Here is a 21,668-nt window from a genome sequence, read left to right on the forward strand (position 1 = left end):
AAAAAACTATTTAAATTTATAAAAAATTAACTTTCAAAAAAAAAATACAACTTTAGTATCGTCAAAGATTGCCTATGTATTAATGTTGCATTTTTTTATCCAAAAACAAAATAACAAAATATATTACAATATATTATGTCTTGAATTTTTTTCCTTTAAAAAACTATTTAAATTTATAAAAAATTAACTTTCAATACAGAAATACAACTTTAGTGTGTGTGTGTGTCACATGTAAAATATAATTCCTCGTATGCATATTTATATATAAAATTAATCTATGTATAAAAATGTATATGTAAAAATACATTGCGAGTAAAAATAAATTAACTATAAATATAATATTGTAGAAAATATGAAAAAAATATATTTTATGGTGACACTGCTTTGATGTCATCACATCGCATTTTGCACCATGAAAGCGACTATTTATGTAGCACGTTCAGTATCATCTCCTCGAAAGCTAATTTTGGTTTCAGCTGCAATATTGCGTCTCGATGATCAAAATATTTCGCGTAATATTTTATTATATTTTGTAATTGTGACATCATCATTCTATAAAAGTAACATTTAATTTTGTTAATCAAACTTCTTTCACAAGTTTTAGTCGAAGAGAATAAGATATTATTCTTTTTTTTTAGAACGAAGAGTCCAGTATTTTATACACGTGTGTATATGTACATATATACGTATATATACCATTTTAATTGTAATAATAGCAATTATAGTTTAAGAACTATATTTTCTATATAAGCATTCTTTCTCTATATTCTTTATAAAGCTATTAGCAATTAATGAGCAATAAAATTGATAAGAACTAATGTATAAATGTGTTACTTTACTGACAAAAATTAACATGAGTGTAATGGAACATACTTTAAGCCAACTAAATATTAAAGTTTGCAAATATAAATTAGTTTAATATGAATGTGCTATAGATACGATCTAACTTGATGAGAATTTTGCAATAATTCTGTCGCGATTACATAATAAATTCTTTACACGCATCGCACTTTGGCTTGCGACCAGCATCAAAATACGTTCCATCGTAACAAAGTGTAACGTACACCACATCTTCCGATTTCAAAAATTCCTACGTTTCCCGTAAAGATTTCGCAAAGAATTTTATAAGCTCTTCGCAGAGAAAAAACAAGAAGTAGCACTGTTTTTTTTTTCTTTAATGTCTGGCGTTGTTCCAATATCGAAATATTGTATCGATCGTGCAATGTCGTATCGATTTATTGTCGCCAGAATCTTGCCTTTCTAACGTTACAGTAACTAAGTCATATATTTATTTTATTAACATTTTATTAAACTTTTCGAGCTTTTTTTAAAGCGTAAATAGAGTAGAATAGATCTCTATTACACAAATAGAGTGGAATAGATCTCATATATACACATATGTAACATTTTTTTTAATTGTATAAATGTATAACAATTTACTGAAATGTAATTATTATAACGTCACATGTCTAAAAAAAATATTTATCTTTCTATTGTGGTTCAATTACATGTATATTAGAAATATATATTTCTCAAAATGTTATAATTATTTACAATCTAAGATGACTTGAAGAATAAGTTTAATAATTTTACTTATTATTGTGGTTGGTAACATCGGTAATGTTTTTATTTGTAATATTTCAGGCATCTGAAGAGTATCGGGAACATAGCACGCACAAAACACAACGAGCTCGTAAATCGCGGCAGAAACAAAATCAACACGTCGTTGAACAGCGCACTACAACTCTACAAGAAAGCTCTACAGTCACCACAAAACGCAGTAGTCAACAGGATTTATCGAAGAAGAATTTCAACGTTATTCGATTGAATTCCATCCCGTTACCTGTCGCTAGTGGTGGCACAGTTACCTGTAAGTAATATCTTCACAAAAAAGATTCATATTTGAAACATATTATTCTTTATTATTTTTGCACATAACAAGTATATAAATAACATAACAAGTTTTGATCGAGTATGTTTCTTCTACGATTGGCTAGAAAATATAAAAATACATATCTATGCCATGTACGTGTTTTGGCAATATTTATATCAATAATCTATTTTTTAGTTATTATAATATTTATCGGAATAAAGCAACATAAAAATGAGCTGTCATTTGAAAATAATTGAGTTTGAAGTAAAATTTTTGTCAATCGACGACAAGCGCAAGCAGCACGCAAAACTGTCTGACTTATTATTAGCTTATACTACTGCGGTGTTATTTGTTCCTTCACCGATCACAGATCATAATATTTTTATGTTTGTAATCATAATATTTATTTGTTTTATGTTTATACATTATATTTATTTTGAATTAATATTTATAAAAAAACGTAACAAGAATGTTACTTAATTAAAAAGATGTTTTTTTTTTTTTCAATTTTGTTGAAACAAATATTTTTTACATATAACACGCTTTCACCTGAAATTATTAGCTATATGTTTAATATAAATTATTCAAAATCTCTCTTTCTCTCTCTCTCTCTCTCTCTATATATATATATATATCGTGACTTTAACGTGTGAACGTAACATCGACATATTATTCCGCAGTTATTAATTTATACTCTATAATTAGTTTAACGACAATAGCCGGACACATTGCCTGGAGCCAAGCAGTCGCAGAAATAAATCTGAAATTTTACTGCGCAACATGTGTATATGTGCTGAGTTTTCTTGCTCTCAAAGTTTTACGACGTCAAATTCTTCTCTCTCATGCAAAATACATTTCGCGTTTTATATGCGTTCTTAAACTGTAGTTTCAATAACTTATATCCTTATTCTACAGCAATTAATGCATAAATCATCTTTAAACGCTTATTTAAACGTTTCTAACGTTATGTCGGAGGATGAACTGTCATTAATCATTCGTATCACATATCTTAACCGCACTTGACTTATGTCGTCGAAGCGTTACTCGCACTATACTTAGTGATAGTCCACTTGCAAACTGGATTAATTGACCGATAATGTAGTCTAGTATTTCGGGATCAAATTAGTAATTTGAAGATTTCAGTATGTCAAGGTAACTATTGTAGTTGGACTCTTTTGCAAGAAACAAATATATAGTTTAAGATACTTTCAAATATTTTTTTCAAGTATGGATCTTCTGATGAACGAGTTTATACTTTAATAATTAAAAAGACAACGCGAATAATGCCGATTTAATCGCACTTAATGTTCCGCGGTTGATTAACATATATTTATAAAAAGCGTCAGATGACAAATACGACGAAATACATTTCTTTTGCACTTTATCCACCACCTCGCCAAAAATATAGCGAGCTGGACAAGCCAGAAAAGAGGGTATGTATGTTGGATAAGCGCGACATACTGTCCGCGATATTAATATTAGGTGATTAAGTGGCTCCGGATGCGCGGGTACTCGCGGTTGGTCCGAAGCCGAGCCTCGAGATACCGCGCAGCTGAAAACGACGGCGGGTGTCCAGAAAAAGACCCCGATCGGACTTCTTACTTCATTCTTTCATCTATACTTTTTGCGAGAAAATCGACTGGAATGATTTTCCAGTCGACAAACTTGCTCATGATTTGTATTCGAATGGCAATGCTTCACATTTTGTCAGAAAATTAACATTTCTGCTGGAATTTTCCGCTGCATTTTTTTTATACAATATTAATATTATATACAATACAATATGTTATATATGTATATATGTATATATATATATGTATATAATATAATAATCATACAAATCTAGAGACGAATGTTGCCTAGATAAAAAGTAATTTTAAAAGAAGATGGTGGTGGTTCCTCCTTAACGAGGAAGATTACGCGATACCTTCGGCGCGCGCACTGATGCGTGCACAAATGATGGTGCACGGTTCAACGCATCCCGCCTGTCCGCAATTTGTCAAACTCGGCCGACACCCGTTCCTCTTCATAACGGCTGTAGCCGCGCGTGTTAACAGCTACAGCCTCACTTACCTGAAGACTTCCTTCGGCAAATGAAACGGCGTGCGCGAAAACATAACTGGGATGTTGCGCGCCAAAAGTCATCTTGTCTATCTTGAGAGTTTCCGGGTTTCTTTCCACGCGTTAACAATTTACGCCGCTTCCTATTAAGACGAACGGAGAAACGCGAATAGAGAAAAAGGATATAAAGAACTATTTAAAAAAATTGTATTTGGAAAATAATTTTGTCGGATAGGGTGGAATTTTTCTTTCTGTATCTCATTCTCTATGTTCTTTATGCATACTTCAAGTTCATCTAAAAGAAAAACTATCATATCACGTATTTTATTAGATTAAGAAAACAATCTTCTTCACGAAAGTGTATGTTCGGAAATATTTAATATTTTGAATATTTCTAAAGTAGTTTTGACTTCTTAATATTAAGATTTTTTTTCGTTAACTGAGAATTAATAATGATAATAACAACAATAGTAAGAATAATACTAGTAGTTGTAGTAGTAAATAGTAATAATAATGGTGATGATGATGATAATTTCATGGTCTTTCCATGTCGGAGCAATAACAAGTATCATGTTCCAAGACGACCTCGAGCCGTCTTTGTCAGTAATTGAAGGCAATATTTCAAGCAATAACGTCATCACGAGTGCGCTTAATGATGGTCGCATCGTCGTTCCCGATTTACCCCGATCGAGCGGATCCAGCGTTGATCTGTCGCGTAACATAGACCACGTAATCTATCCATTCGCGACAGATACCGTCGGTTATACCACACATCTTACATACAATCTATGTATATAAAATACATCTTCACTTCGACACACCTGCGTCATAAATCTTCTCGCACCAGGTGCAGGCGCCGCGACGCCGACTATTCGCTTTCTCCCACCCAGCCGCGGAATCTTCGCCTATTAGCGCCTGCGTGAATCTCCACAAGTTTCCCCCGATCATGTGCAACTGTCGTCCGATTAAAAGGGATAGGTCTTTCTGTGAAAAAGGAGCAAACGAGAGAGAAATCGTGGTCGTCGAAGAGAGAACAAGAGAGAGAAAGAGGAACAAGGTTGTTTGATAGTCGAGGCAAACTGGCGATCGCGTCTCTCACAAAGTCAGATTCTTCTGGTAACTAGGCTGGAAAAAACATCACGACCGGCTACGATAGCGACGGCCGGTTTCCTCGTCGTCATCATCGCTGACCGACTTTGGTGCTCGCGCAATCGTCAGTCGTGCCGGAGATACGTTCTCGAGAGGTCGACTGACAGACACTATCAGACTGGAGACTTCGAGATTGCTGAAAAACGTCGAAAGACGGTTTAACGTTCGGTCGCTTAGTGTCCTCAGGTTGTCCCCGCGGAACCCCTCGAGGATCCACGATATTTTTTTAGCGCGAACGATTCAGTGCGCTCAGAGACGATTTATCGTCACCTATTCTATTCCCGATCTATACGGGGATCTTGTTCCTGGAGTGTTGCCTTCGGCACGTGACGCGCATTGCGTCTGTAACTAAAGATTCTTTCACTCTCTCACGTTGATTTATTTCTTGTTCAATATTTCAAAATGACGTAAGACTTGAAATTTAAGTTTTTTTTAATTTTTGCAAAACAAATGAGTAAATCTATTTAAATATTCTTATTTTTTTTTAATTCTTATTTTTGCAAGTAAAGCTCAATAAATAATTTATAAATTATCTTTTAAAAAATTGAGGTATATTTTTATTGTCACATTGTTATTAAAAATATATATCTTATATTTCTTAGTTCTTCTTTAGTTCTTTTTTTCGGCAAAAAATACATTTTTTGATTTTTACGATAAGTGTAGAGTGAGAGAGTTTCTAATTACAATCGGGGGAAGAAAGGGGACGGGAAGAAGCATTGTTGCGACGATCGATTCGCGATACATAGTTTGCCAAGTGCGGCAAAAGTAGCTTTGTGCGATTTTGAAGTGTACTTTTTTGAAAATGATTTGGATGGACGACGACGCGGAGGTTCCAACCACGTGGCAGGAGATATCCACCTTCTACAAGGCTTGGTTGAAGAAGGTGTCTTGCAGTGAATTCGATCACCCCGAGAGACCAATTTGCTACGCTAAGGTCACTCAGGGAAACGAGGAAGTTCCGGGACCGGGGCTCAATTTTGCGCCGCTCATCTTTCAGAGTCTCTTCTATATTGAAACGAGAAAAGGTTTTGCATTTACACGCGAAATAATTTTTAGAGCAAACTATTCTTGTTCTAGCATATTTTTATATGTATTTGTATACATTTGAAAACAAAAAGAGTAAAAAGATCAATAAAATTGAAATTCAAGTCTTCCAAAAGCATCTTAGCATAGGAAATGTTTTCTATGCCATCAATATACCTATAATGTTTCTGTACTTTCGAAGAAACTTTCTTTTTTTGATTTTGTGCGCAAAAATAATCCCCGAATATGAAAAATGACGAGCATGACAAATAGTAACATTATTTTTAATATAAAATCTTGTTTGATTATATGTACATGGAAGACGCAAATTTATCACATCAGCTGCCAACCGCAGTGTGCTCGAGAAGAACCTCTTGCTTAGATTGTACTTGATATAAATGTCATTCTGTTTGTTTTCAGCTGAAGTAAAGATGCCCAGCGGAAACGTGGACAAGCCAGTAATCGAAGACAATCACGATGGCACGGTATCCATCAAGTACGAACCGAGAGAAGAGGGTCTTCACGAACTGATTGTGAAATTCAACGGCGAACACGTGCAAGGTAAATAAATCTATTTATCTCGCAAATTAATAGTAATTGTGCAGTAATGAGGTACGATCGATCGTATACGGAGAGAGAATTACAGAGCTTCTAAGAATAACACGCTAATCTCTATATACACGCGTGTACGATCCGGTAGGTATGTCCATTCGGAAACACGGAACCTATGTGAAAATTCATTTTCCGTGTAATAGGTCTTGCAAGCGCCAATTTATAGCTATTAATAAATCTCCTTGTCCGGAAAATTAATTTATTACTTCGCTCAACAAGAGATCATTAAGTTTTCCAATTAGCTCAAACATATTTAACGTGCACGATTATTATTATTTTATCATAACATCTACATCTTCTTATCAATGTTTATTTGACAAACTATTTTGGCAACGTAAAATTTGTTTTGTGGAACAAATGTTTTTTCTTCGCTCTTTATAACATTTTTCTTATTCATTAGTTTTAAAGATCTATCTTAAAGATTCGATTGTTTAAAATATTTTAACATTTTATATTTATAAAATATACAAATTAAAGAGAATATATAACATATATATACATATATATATATATTTATTTATTTATTCTCTTTAATTTGCATATTTTATATTATATAAATATTATTATTAATATTTTAGGTTCTCCTTTCAAATTCCATGTTGATTCTTTGGCGAGCGGATATGTAACGGCGTACGGACCGGGCTTGGTGTATGGAGTTTGTGGTGAACCCGGTAACTTCACCATCTCGACGAAAGGAGCCGGCGCGGGTGGTCTCTCTTTGGCTGTTGAAGGTCCTAGCAAGGCTGAAATAAGCTGTCATGACAATAAAGATGGCACGGTTTCGGTGTCGTATCTGCCTACTGCACCCGGAGAATACAAGATTACTGTTAAATTCGGCGATAAGCACATCAAGGGTAGTCCTTTTGTCGCCAAAATTACGGGTAAGTACATGACACGCAATTTATATTTTATGTTATTATGAAGTGTACGTGATTCGAAGTTATTTCTATCAAAACAATTTTCCGTTAAACGTTACTTTCAGGCGAAGGTCGCAAAAGAAATCAGATCTCCGTGGGTTCCTCAAGTGAGGTACAGTTGCCGGGTAAGGTGTCCGATGCCGACATCAAGTCTTTGAACGCATCTATCACGGCACCTAGTGGCTTGGAAGAACCGTGTTTCCTAAAGAAAATGCCGAGTGGCAACATGTGTGTTTCGTTCACCCCGCGCGAAGAAGGCGAGCACACGGTGAGCGTTAAGAGGATGGGTAAACATATACCCAATTCTCCTTTTAAGATCGACGTAAAGGACCGCGAGGTCGGTGACGCGAAGAAGGTTAAAGTCTCTGGTCCTGGCCTAAAGGAAGGCAAAACTCACGTAGAAAACAATTTCTCGATCGACACGAGAAACGCTGGCTTCGGTGGTCTCTCTCTATCAATGGAAGGCCCGAGCAAGGCCGAAATTCAATGCAAGGATAACGAAGACGGTACTTTGAATATCTCTTATAAGCCCACCGAGCCCGGTTACTACATCATGAATCTCAAGTTCGCGGACCATCATGTCGAAGGCTCTCCTTTTACCGTTAAAGTCAGCGGCGAAGGTAGCAATCGGCAGAGGGAAAAGATCCAGAGACAACGGGAAGCCGTGCCGATCACTGAAGTCGGCAGTCAGTGCAAGCTTACCTTTAAAATGCCCGCAATCACGTCCTTCGACCTTGCTGCCACCGTTACATCGCCTGGTGGCGTCACCGAGGACGCCGAGATCAAGGAGGCTGAGGACGGTATCTACGCAGTGGCGTTCGTGCCTAAGGAACTCGGCGTGCATACCGTGTCTGTACGATACAAATCTATGCACATCCCCGGCTCGCCCTTCCAATTTACGGTAGGTCCGCTCAGGGATGGCGGCGCTCACAGAGTTCACGCAGGTGGACCTGGTTTAGAGAGAGGAGAGCAAGGTGAACCTTGCGAGTTCAATATCTGGACAAGGGAAGCGGGCGCGGGCACTCTCGCTGTCTCCGTCGAAGGACCTAGCAAGGCGCAGATAGACTTCAAGGATCGCAAAGATGGCAGCTGTTATGTTAGTTATGTCGCTAGCGAACCTGGTGAGTTACATTAATTACACATTCTTTATCAATTGTAATTATCTTTATTTATCAATTTGTTCGCGCGGATTATTGCTTTGACATGTTTGATATAAGTATTAGAAAAAAATATTATAATTATTAATTTTTTTTTTTTTTTATAAACACGATGAAATAAAGGAAAAAATCTCTTAAAAAACATTTATAAATGATGAAATGATATTTTGCCAACCGAAAACTCTCTTGTGTTTTACTTAATAAATTAAATATCTAATAATTGAAGAGAGAGAGAGAGGGAGAGACAGAGATTTAGTGTTTAACTAACGTCTTAAATATATATAATATAAATATAGATATAAATATTCCTTACACTGCAAACCAAGGTCATTCGTGTCCGCGCAAAAAATCCACTTGCGTTTATAACTTATAGACGAGGGAAGGGAGAGGAGTCCGGCTCCGCTCTAAAAAAAAAAAGTTGTACAGGAGGGGAACGTAGCGGCCAAATTTTAGATCTCCAGTACAATTTCAACAGTCAGTGACAAGACAAAATTTAAAAAACCAAAAAATTTAAAATCCAAAATATTTAATAAAATAGAGCAGCATAATTATTTTTATGAAAGCTGCAACCTTTATCTTCAATTTAAGCATTTTTTTTAAATTCGATCAATTTCTTGAAAAGTTACGATTTTTTAAATGAAACACTTTTTACTCGAATTACTTCTTTTATGATATTTTTGATGGTTTCGCGGTGTGTTGTATTAACATTCGAAGATGTTTTTCAGGCTGATACTGGTATCAGGCTGCTCTCGAAATGAGCTGAATGAAGTGAGCTAAAATGTTCACGAAACGTCGGCATAAAAATGACACTAACGCGGTTCAAACTCGAAAAACATCTTCGAATGTTAATACTTCTTTTATATTAAAAAATTATTTAAACAAATACATTTTTTCAAAATGTTTTGATTGATTTGTAAAGTAGAAGATTTAAAGATACTACGTAAATTTTTTCAGAATTTTTTTATAATTGTAACATAGAGAAAAATACAGTGGGACATAAACGATCCTGGTTTGCAGATAAAAGGTGTTTGCCAAAAAAAACCTTTGCAATTTGAGGGATATATATAGAGTTTAAATATATAAATAGATAAATATATATAACGTGGACGAGAACTAAAAGATAAACTACATTACGTGAACTTAAAATTACATTCATAGAAAAAAACTGAAACTGATAAAATGTTTTTTAATACATACTCTTTTAAATAATAACTTTACATAAATAAGAGAATGTATTAAAACCGAATACTGACTGCTATTTAAATTGTAACTTTCACAAATAAACACAAGTATTTGTGCAATCTCATTTTAAATATCCATTAAATGCTACAATATAATCGCAAGGATGGACGTTCGCCAACGACACGTTTGATGTACCATTCTTGCGTGAATAATATTGTCACAGTTGAAGAGAATTCGCTTCTCAAGTTACAAAATATTTACTTGTTAAATCTACTTGATTGCAATCTAACGTTTTACTACACGATTCCATATTTTTTGATATCACGGTAGATTATTGGCAATATATACAAAATCCATCATATACTGTCGCGCGAGTGTAACTTATAGACATTTTTTTTATATTATCCGCACGAATTCTCTGTGGATCGTGAATGATATTTATGCAAACTAAATCATGCATAACGCGAATGCCGTAGAGTAACAATGTTTTGGAGCGCAATCTTACGTACATAATCACGCGATAGTTAGAGTAAAATACTTTATTATAGAATAATATAATATAAAATAAAACTGTCTTTTACTTTATTCCTGACGATTTTTCATTTGCGACACGAAAGTTTGTAGATTAATCACTTAAAGTTTCTTATTATTGATACACAAGTCTTCGAAAAAAATATCTTTGTGTAGATACGCTTTTATCAAAAAATTTATTTCTTATAATTCTATGATTATAAGATTATAACATAACTGATCTATTGTTTACTTAAATATTTTCGCGTTGCTCTCTTCACTAGATATTTGCAGATTTTCAACACTAAATCATTCAGAAAGTCACCATTAAAATAGTTCTCGTTGGTGGTATGGGATACTCTGTATTTACGTGGTCGGATTTCACGCCATAACAGCGAACGTAGATCTACAAAGTGTTAATGAATCCGGTTTGGCTGCTCGTTGATCCGCCGTCTCCACCCAACCTCTCTCTCCCATCCTGTTGATCGTCCAGCTTTCTTGGTTCCGATCCCGAAATATCACCGTCTATATTTGTTAAGGTGAATCCATATTTTGGCCCCGATTAGCCACTCGCGGCTGGACGCGGTTTAGCGCGCGATGGTTTATATTTGGGGCCCCCTTGTGGGAGCGTGCGACACAGCGCGGCGGAAAAGAGGAAGCGGGGGCTCGGAGGGAGTACGAGTGCGAGCAAAACAGAAACACGGGGGTGCACGACACAAGGGTAGGGAGGAGGAGAAAGCTCGCGGACGAATCGAGATCAGGATCGACGCGAAGAAAAGTAGTGGTACGCGACCAACCTTCGACTGCGGCTACGATTCGTTCGTCTCTTTCTCTTTTTCCTTCTTTTTTTAATTTTTCTTTTTGTATCGTTCTTTCCGCGTTCTTTGCGTTTCTCCGCAAACTTCATCGAATCTTCTTCAAGTTACTCTCTATTTTCTCTTTTATTCCGATCGTTTTTCGAAACTTTTTTTTTTTTTTTTTACTTCTCTCTTCCGGCGAAATTTGTCGCAAAACGGAGGTTGATGGCTACTTTTACAACTACTACACAGATCGTTCTTGCGGGAAATGAGCCGCGGGAGTTTCAGGAAGATAATGGTTAGTTTCGGTCTTTAATATCTATATATGTATATATACATATGTATATATATAGAGCAAATGTACTCTTTACGGGCTTTTTTTTATCTTAAAAGGAGACACAACAGTTTGTTTTAAGAACAAAACTAATATTTATTAAGAAAGAAAGGTGTTAGCTACAGAAAATAAAATGTGCGAGCTATCTCAATAATTGTAAAATAACAAATTTAAAATTTATTATTAGAGAGAGAGAGAGAGCGAGAGAGAGAGGTCATTTTATATATAAAATTATTACATATATATATATATAAAGATGTGTGTGGAACACATAGTTTACGTTATTTGCTAATGCATGCATATTTTTATTATTACTATTACTATTTGCTTGATTTCAGGCGAGTATAGAGTGGGAATCAAGTTCAACGATCAACATATTCCCGATTCGCCGCACAAGGTTTACATCTCGCCGGCGATGGGCGACGCGCACAAGCTCGAAGTCGCACAGTTCCCTGAAAACGAAGTGCAGCCTGACAAGCCGTCCACCTTTTTGGTGCGCAAGAACGGCGCCAAGGGTGATCTGTTCGCGAAGGTAAATATCGCCCTATCTCTGCACAGAGATAGCAATTCGTGAGAATGTAATATCCGCGACTTGCGATAAATCTCCTTGCGAAAGAGAAGAGGATGATCGCCGTAAATAACTCACGTACTTATGAAACGACGCTGCCACATCAGACCGCGTAGGTGGGACCGCGAACGTATTTTTACTGTGCGCCATGTGCACGTAGCTGGATGAGTCACTATGAAAGATTTCGACATAAAGTAGCGTCTTCTCGCATCTTTGATGACTCCTTAGGTTGTTTGCTTTAAACTTTACTCAAACGCTGCTTTTTCAGCTTGATTTTTAAGGCTTTTCACTTTTTATTTTGAAATAAAGGGTCTGTGTATTATACATAAATATTATATATATATATATATATATATATATATATATATATATGCGTGTGTGTACACAGAGTGTTTCATATGTTCCGGACCGGTTTAATTATTCGGAAAGTATGCATTTTTGAAAAAAATGTTTGAGACAAAAGTTGCCTGTACATATACATATACAGGTAACTCTCGTCTCACATAGCATGGTTAGTAGCACAAAAAACACGTTACGGAAACGTTTGTGCTAGTATCTATGCTATGTGGGGTATAACGCGATACTTGAACAACCCGGTCGATATAACGTGGTTTACAAATAGTAGTAAAATCTCGTTTTTTTAATTAAAACGACGTTGTATAGCGCGAGCGTCGTATAACGCGATTTATATAACGCGGCATTTCTGTGGAACGGAATATTCGCGTTATACGAGGGTTACCTGTATATATATGTACATATATATATTCTAAATTCAGCCGGTCCGGCACATACACACACACACACACACACACACAACCCATATATATACGTAATATTAGATATATATGTATTATTAAATATATAATATAATATTTAGAATTCTTTTTTTTTACATAAGTAAAGTAAAAATTATAAATTTTGAATACAATACTGCATATTTCATATATACCACAGAATAAAAAAGTATAAAAATATATAAAATAACGTAAAAATAATAGATTTTATGAAATAGATATATCACTTTTAACTTTGACTATGAGAAATTTGTGGACGAGAGCTAATGTCTATTGCATCGATCAATTTTTCATTGATTCATCAGATTGTGTCACCGAGCGGCGTTCAGGACGACTGCTTCATCCAGAGCATTGACGCGGACACGTACTCGGTGAGATTCATGCCGACGGAAAACGGTGTTCATCAGATTCACATAAAATTCAACGGAGTACACATCACAGGCAGTCCGTATCGCATCAAGGTCGGTAAGGTGGACGCCGATCCGGCGGCGTTACACGCTTACGGCAACGGTCTGAAGGAGATCAAAACTGGCCAGAAGACCGACTTTATCATCGATACCTGTAACGCAGGCAGCGGTGCATTGGGCGTCACTGTTGATGGGCCCAGCAAGGTCGCTATGGACTGCACCGAGGTTGAGGAAGGTTACAAGGTCAGATATACGCCCTTGGTACCTGGTGATTATTACATCAGCATCAAGTACAACGGCTATCACATCGTGGGCTCGCCGTATAAAGTTCCTTGCACAGGTGCGTGAATGTTTTCTTTCAATAATGTATAACATTATTGCAGTATGTAACAATGTGGAAATTTATTTATTGAATTTATTTTATAAAAACTAACTACATAAATATATTTGAGAACAATAAATACTGCTTATGTTGTAGGTGCTGACTTGGCGGAGAGAGGCGCGCAAGAGACAAGCTCAATTGTTGTCGAAACAGTGCAGAAAATATCGAAAGCTAAACAGACTGGACCAGTATTGCCATTATTCAAATCTGACGCGAGCAAAGTGTCAAGCAAAGGCATGGGTCTTAAGAAAGCGTACTTAGGAAAGCAAAATCAATTTACTGTAAACGCCGGAGACGCCGGTACGTTACCTTATCATTAGGCAAACTGAAACTGATTAAAAGATTCTGGCAGGGGTTGTGCAGAGACAATTAGCAAATTTTATTAAACTCACTGTTCTCATGTCTTCTTTGTATTCATTCACTCTTTAGCAAGAATCTTGTGCAAAACGATAATGCGCGTACAAAAACTGCGTTTCTGATATGCGCAATCAGCGTGCGAGTAACAGTTGGTAGTAAGAGAATCAAGTAGATTTTATATTTCACGATAGAAGTAGGTGAACTGAAAGAGTCGCTGAAAACTCTTTTACTTTTCCTTCTCTTACTTTTCCGTGAAAAGTAAAGGAAATTGTGAGAATAGCGAGCATGAGAATAAAAGGAATATGTAATATAATGATATTTGTGTGTAGTAAGATTTTGGAAAAAGACTAAACATACAAAATCTAACATTAATTTGTAGGAATTTCGTGACACTTAACCCACACAGAACAGAACTTCCACTAGACATTTATTAAATATCGCGTGGAGTTGACGTCTAATGTAGTTTTTGTTCTGTGCGAGAAGATATACAATACTCGAGATATCAAATATGTTGCACTTTAAATTCGTATTATTATTTATCAAAAATATTGAAAACGTGAAAAGAAAAGATAATCGTATCATCTTTATTTCTCCCATATAAATTCGGAGTTTATTTCACTCCTGCCGGATCTTAAAAAAACAGGATATGATTGAATCTTTGATTCACTTATATTAATATTTAATATTCAAAATCAATGCCAATCGAATTTATATCCGCAGGTAACAACATTCTCTACGTGGGTGTTTATGGACCCAAAGGACCATGCGAGGAAGTCTTCGTGAAGCATACAGGTCGCAACAACTACAACGTGAGTTACCTGGTGCGCGAACGAGGCGAGTACATCGTCATTGTCAAATGGGGTGACGATCACATCCCTGGATCGCCCTATAAAGTCGAAGTTTAGATTTCCAGCATCCAAATCAAACGCGGCGTGCATTTGCAGCCGCAAACCTGAGCTACATATTTTGATTTTTTATGTAAACTAGACGGTCATAGGATTACTTGTATAACTTCGCCAAATCAGAAACGAATTAAGTGCCAATCCAAACTTTGTGTATACTCGTATGTGATTCAGTATCAATAATTGGCGAAACAAAATCTGTACCTATGAACGATCTGATTTACATCGAAACAACGGTAGCATTGCTCGATGTTTAAAATAGTAGACTTAACTTAAGAGACAATTGTCGACGCTGACGATAAAATCGCGATATGACTTCTTGCCAACATATATATAGTTAGTTTACTCATTTTTCCAAAATTCTGGGGACAATTTTTGACAATATAGAATTATTAATTTTCTTGTCTGAGACAGTAGAGAGCCCGCGAATAAACGTCACGAGAATTTAAATAACGATAAAAAGAAATACGTAGGTCAATTATTCGTTCGTTCAAAATCACCAATTGTGCCTTTTGAGTCGACACAAATATACTTAAAAAGAGAGACATTTAAGTATATTTAAAGAGACATATTACACAAAGACACATTGTAAAGAGATGCATGTTATTCAGATCCTGATTACATTACGTTATATATGTTATTATCGGTTATTATAGATTATATTAAAAATATATTATAAAATTGATTATATATTATAATATACTATAGAAGTTATATAAATAAAGAATATATTTATTATACGCAAATTTTTCATCATTTACCATCCTTTCCTGTTTATCATTTTACTTCTTTTGCTCATATATCTAGTATATTACACAGAATAAAACTTAATAGAGTTTACATTATGATAAAATCATCACGCTAAGATTAACTGTTTTATTCTTTGCTTCTCCAGTATATATAATTAAAAACTACAATCATATGTAATCATATAAATCATACAAAATAAAAAAAGCATTTGTGCTAAGAAAAGAATTCAGTGAAAGAGTTTTGTACATAGCGCGTCAGGAATTCGAAGAGTACGATTCGTACGGCGCTTGTTGGCGAGCAACCGCCTCGCTTGCCCTCCGATCCCGCGCCTACTCTTCGAATTCCTGACGCGCTGTGTACATATTATACAATAAACTTTTTACTAATTATTTATATAAAAAGAATTATTTTTTAGAAAGAATATTATTGAGATGTGTGTGTATGTGTGTGTGTTCTTCTTTTCTCTTTACTGCATATTTTTAGCATCTCAAGTTAATGTTACTATTTAGCTACACTCACGCATAACATAAGCTGTTTTGAATTTTTTTTGTCTTCATGTCTTATTGAATAGATTACAAAGTAAGATAAAAGCAAAAAAATGTGGTACGTAAGTATAATCGTATCTTGATTGTTTATATTCCTTGAGACTAATTTATATCGCACGTTTGTACGAAACGGTGGCAAGCTTTCCGTTTGCAAGCGCGTTTGAAAAGCAGTTACACTTGTATCATTTCGAAAATTTAATGTATATCGATCGGCTCCTGTCAAACACACTTACATACAAGGCAATGCACCTGTCGGCATCTCGTCGTCTATATCGCACCTGTAAACCATAACGTTACAGCTGTATCATATTCGCACAATAGCATTAATTCATCAACGCGGGAACTTTCTTGTCTGCGATATCTCTATTGGCAAATAATTGCGCAATATTTTTTTGCCTTTTGATCTATACCATCGATATAAGATCTGCTTGAAACTCGATGTAAATGCGCACCCTCGATCTGTTAAAAGAAAATATTTGATATACATAATTGCTTGCTCTCTCTCTCTCTCTCTCTCTTTTAAACACAAAATAGAATTTAATCTTCGTAATTTTTACCTATTTTTCAAAAGTAATTTATCACACAAGTTTATAAAATTTTTGTATTTAGAGAGTGGTAAGAATAAAGAAGCTATTGTATTTTATAAAAAACATTTATTTATTTATTTAATTTAATGATTTACAATTCATTATTTATTAATTATTCTCAAATGTTTGTTATCATTCTCAAATAAAAATGTAAGCATTCTCAAATATAAAAATGTATGATATTAAGAAATTTGTATCTAAATTCTAATACAAGCGTACACTGTAGAGTAGTTGGCAAGAAAGGAAAACTTTTCTCTTTTACGCGCGATTTTACTCGGATTTAGTTGTAACTGTCGAAGAATTCTTTCTAAACGCTATGTCACTTGCTTTTCCTTCACCGCATTTACCTCAACGACGATCACCGCTTTATCATCGGTGGGACGTGTTTAGATATAGCATATACTGCTTCCGAGCCACATTACTGGCACGAAGACTCTCAACTCCTTGAAAAAAACTATTATAATATTTTATAATCAAACAAATAAAGGAAAAATGTTTTATAACAATGTATCATATTGATTTTAACTTTTACTTTAGTAACAATTATAAATGGTTTTTCAGTTAATTAGTAGAGAATAGAGAAGTAACACGTAATATGACAGATGTTATACTCTATTAACATCGATGTTATATAACTTTGTTTTATAATTGTAATATAATTATGTTATATACCCATTATATTGCTTGTTATTAGCTGATAATGACATTATAACTGTCATATAACATTTCTGTAACTGTATAACAGTTATATAACATTCTACTTGCATGTTATATTCATATTATATAACTGCAATATACAGTGAGGAAATTACAACTAACATGGATGTTACATGCAATGACTATGTTATATTACTTGTTACATTTGTTTTATTACGACAATGTTGCTGTTATATATTTGTGTTTGCTGGAATGTTATCACTATAACGTAATACAAATATACTTGATAGAAAATTAGTAAATTCTATAAATATAACTATTATTACACAATATTGTACAAATATCTAAATAAAATTCATAAAATAAATATAAATAATTATATTTTATTATAAAAGATTTCTATTATTTATTTGTCATTATAAAATAGCTTTTTTTCAAGGCGTCGAGGCTCTCGTGATGCGATTGAGTAGCGGTACTATACTCTGAGCGTGCTCTACAATCGATGATGAAGCAGGAACCGTCGTTGAGGTAAACGTGATGAAGACAAGATGAAAACAAAAGGCGTAGCGAATTCTTCAGCAGTTGCAACTAAATCCGAGTTGTTTTTTACTTTAACCGTGAGTAGAGGTAAAAACTGATGGTTGAAAGAAAGTATGTGTAGAGAAGAAACTCTTTCGCGAAATTATTTTCTTGCTTTGCACACAGTGTGTACAGTTTTTATTTAAAAAAAAATAATTTAACGTATAATGCACATGTTTTGAATTATTATTGGGTAATATATATATATATATATATTTATTGTTACAAGTTTTTTTTCAAATTAAGCTCTGTAAAACTTTTCTAAGAAAAAAAGAATGTGTGTTTGTAAGAAATGGAATAGCATTTGCTTTCTTTTAACTATATATGATATACGTTTTGTCCTAATTAAGCAATTTATACTCATACTCTTTACTCTTTTCTATGCAATTCAGTCACGTAATTATAATATTTATCTTACCAATCTTTCTCACCTTTAAATATTTCATTACCTCGAAGAGTCGGATTTGTTAAAACCTGCCGTAACTCGAAAATATTCGTTCGACTGCACCTTTCTCGGCCACGCGCGCGCGCGCGTGTGTGTGTATGTGCGCGCGCGCTCGTGTTCTCTCAGGAGAGAAATCCATGAACAAAGCAGTAGAATATCAAAAAAAAGAGGAGAAGGGAGGGAGTACAACTCTGAGGGGAGCAACAGCCTAAACTACAGAGAGAGACAAGGGGGAAAATCGACGTGGAGAAGGAATGCGCACCTGGGATTCTCCTCTCGCGGCGACGCCCGCAAAGGTGCCACAGGATGAGAGGACCGAGCGGCGGGGATAGCCAGATCCTCTCAGACGCGGCCTGTCCCCTCCTCGACGGGATTGTAGGCGGCAACCCGCGGCTGTGTTACGAGTCCGCAGGCGTCGGGAAAACGAGTGATCGACTTGCGCTGTATGCGGGGGGCACGTCGAGCGAGAAACACGCCCCACCGCGACGGCGTACTTCTCCTCCGAGACCGACACATCGGTAGATTGAACCAGACGCTCGCGCGGTCGGTTGCCACGTGTACGTTTTTCTTGTACCTGGCGCCGCGCGCGGCTGCTGATATTTTGACATTTATATCATCACGACTCAACACTTGACTTTAATCGCATAGGTTTGTTTGACCAAAAAATTATTTAGTATGTTCCTGAATACAAATCTTTTTTTATGTTTATGTTTTTACCAATAATTTGATAAATTTAACATATTTGATACAAAATGTTTGTACGGATATTGCATGCTTGACATTATTCTTATATATAAAAATATGTATTGTTTGTTTATTTCACAAATAAGTAAGAAATTGAAATTGGCATTTGAACTGAATTATAATAGTAAGAAAAATATTAAAGAAAAATATATTATCAAGAGATATTAAAAAGATGGTCTCTCAAACTTTTTTTAAATCTCAAATTTTTATGTCTTTTCCACATTTACCTTTTATCTGTGATTAAGATTGTTAACGGTTATTCTCGTGTTCTTCTCTTTCTCTTTTTCCAACAGTCTATATTTTCAACAACAATTTCCTTCCTATACCATTATAGTGATTAGGAAGTATCTCCAGTAGTTAGGCGTTGCGGTAGTGCCGAGCAGTTTTACTTCTATGCAGCGGGGTAGGACCAGAGTTCAATGACTCAGAAAGGGAACAGAATGGGTGAGACATGCGTGATGGAAGACATCGTTCGCGGCATTTCGTGGGATTGACTGCCACAGAAACGAGCTGGTGGTAAGCTTCCCGTGCGTGAACTCGCGCGTAAGTAGGAAAATGCGTCGGCGGCGCATAGAAAGCTCTAGAAGAGAGAGGCGGAGCTTTCGTCGCCTCCTCCTACGAGCCCACCTTTCGCGGCAGGTTGTAGTCCAGCCGGATTTTCCCGGACCTTTTCCATTCTCTCTCTCTTTCTCTTCTTTTTGTTCTCACCATCATCGTTCCACTTTCGAAAACCGAGTTTTATCGACTGTCTCTCACCAGCAACGGTGAATCCGCAACATCCGACCTGGTTTTTTTAGTTCTTCTCTATCTTCTTAGGTTAGGACTCAGTTGTGAATATGTGAAAACCGTTAGGAGCAGTTAAAAAAAACTTCGTTATATAATAGCATCGGTATAACTGAAATATGGTCAATTCAACAAGACTTTAAAACTAGTGTTGGAAAATATCATCGAGCTCTTGTATCATAATGTAACGATAAAAGCGCGATATGTCTGAATTCAAGAAAATGAAGCGTCATTTTTCCCTCTTTGCGGTGACTTCTTTTCAACCCTATCCCCCGGTCTTAACACGATATGTGTAACTTTTGAAGTTTATATAAAATAACATTCAAACATTAAAAATAATTAAAAACTCCCTTATACAGTAAAAATCTCATACTAAAAGACGCGCAAATTTTACTAATTAAGTTCATGGAGAGAAACTATATTCAATTTTTTTCTGTATTTCGCACACTTATCCATAACAGTTGCAATAAATTGATAAAGAAATCGTCTTTATAATTCCAACTAAATAAAAAATATCGCTTTCTCATTATCAGCATCTACGATCTCTTTAATTAAATTCTAAAGTCAATAATCTGGCCCAACTCCTTTCGTCCACTTCCATATCTTTCTGTTATAACATGTTATTTATTTAATGTGTAAACCATCTCGGCAAAGTAGATAAAGACTCAATAGACACTCTTTTTGTCGCAAAGGGTTGTGTGGCGAACCACCATCTTTGCCGAACGACCTCATCGCTCTTGCGGCCCAAGTGCATCCCTCTTCGTGCGCTCGCGTACACAGATTCTTTCCCACTCTCTCCACCATACAGACCCGTACAGAGCGCAACGTCGAGCTCCACCTTCGTCGTCATTTCAACCCGTCGCTGCCTTCTCCACTTCCGTCTTCGCCACCTCCACTTCCGCGTCCGCCCTTCCCGCCCCTCGATGTCTACCACGAAGCTCGTAAACCCTCAACGCGCCATTTTGAGTGCACCCTTTTCCCTCTCCGCGGTGACCTCTTCCTTGTGTGACTCTATCCGCCGCACCGGTGTCGCTTCCGTTAAAGCTTTAATCAGAGCTTCTTCAGAGAGAGGTAGTATACCGAGATAAGAAGCGGAAATTAAACGCTTAGACGTTTACGAAATTCGCAACGCCGCAGTATATTTTTCAGAGAAGTTCGACTAAACTCACTGAAACACGCGAGTGTATCGATACAATCTTATTCGACAGCTCTTATTTTTCTGTTTCAAGATGTGAGATAAACATATTATTTCGCTTCGTTGTTCTCCCTATCTTCTTCCTCCTTTTAATTGATTTTAAATATTATAACCGAACATTTTAACAACCTTTTAAAATTTTCCGATACTTGTTTAGATTCCAAATGTTAAATTGATCCAGTTCGAATGATAGTTCGATAAATAATAAAATATGTTTACACGTACCTGATGATGTCTTCCCCCCTTTTATCTTTCCGATGAAGATATATACCACCAATCAATCTGGACGGGAAGAAAGTTTCAGACAAACGCAGAACGCAATTGCATATTTATCAATTTATTTTCGATTACAGCGAAA

General features: G+C 35.7%; 1 protein-coding gene across 9 annotated transcripts in view; it reads left to right on the top strand.

Moving 5' to 3' along the window:
• Window positions 1-15,696, top strand: part of LOC109852621 (filamin-A) — a 45,829-nt gene extending 30,133 nt beyond the window's left edge. For 3 of the 9 annotated variants that reach the window (XM_020423928.1, XM_020423929.1, XM_020423930.1), the window contains 8 exons: window positions 1,645-1,870; window positions 6,527-6,667; window positions 7,297-7,599; window positions 7,701-8,756; window positions 11,954-12,147; window positions 13,283-13,724; window positions 13,863-14,066; window positions 14,844-15,694. In XM_020423928.1, coding sequence (XP_020279517.1) covers window positions 1,645-1,870; window positions 6,527-6,667; window positions 7,297-7,599; window positions 7,701-8,756; window positions 11,954-12,147; window positions 13,283-13,724; window positions 13,863-14,066; window positions 14,844-15,028 — 2,751 coding nt within the window. In that variant the 3' untranslated portion in view covers window positions 15,029-15,694. Of the gene's footprint in view, window positions 1-1,644; window positions 1,871-5,751; window positions 6,109-6,526; window positions 6,668-7,296; window positions 7,600-7,700; window positions 8,757-11,953; window positions 12,148-13,282; window positions 13,725-13,862; window positions 14,067-14,843 lie in introns of those variants that run through there. The other 6 variants (XM_020423932.1, XM_020423934.1, XM_020423933.1 and 3 more) reach the window with 3 other exon arrangements.
• Window positions 15,697-21,668: the final 5,972 nt, after the last annotated feature.

This window comes from Pseudomyrmex gracilis, unplaced genomic scaffold (assembly GCF_002006095.1).
Source record: "Pseudomyrmex gracilis isolate BER0280 unplaced genomic scaffold, ASM200609v1 scaffold_32, whole genome shotgun sequence".
NCBI classification, from domain to species: Eukaryota; Metazoa; Arthropoda; class Insecta; order Hymenoptera; family Formicidae; genus Pseudomyrmex; species Pseudomyrmex gracilis.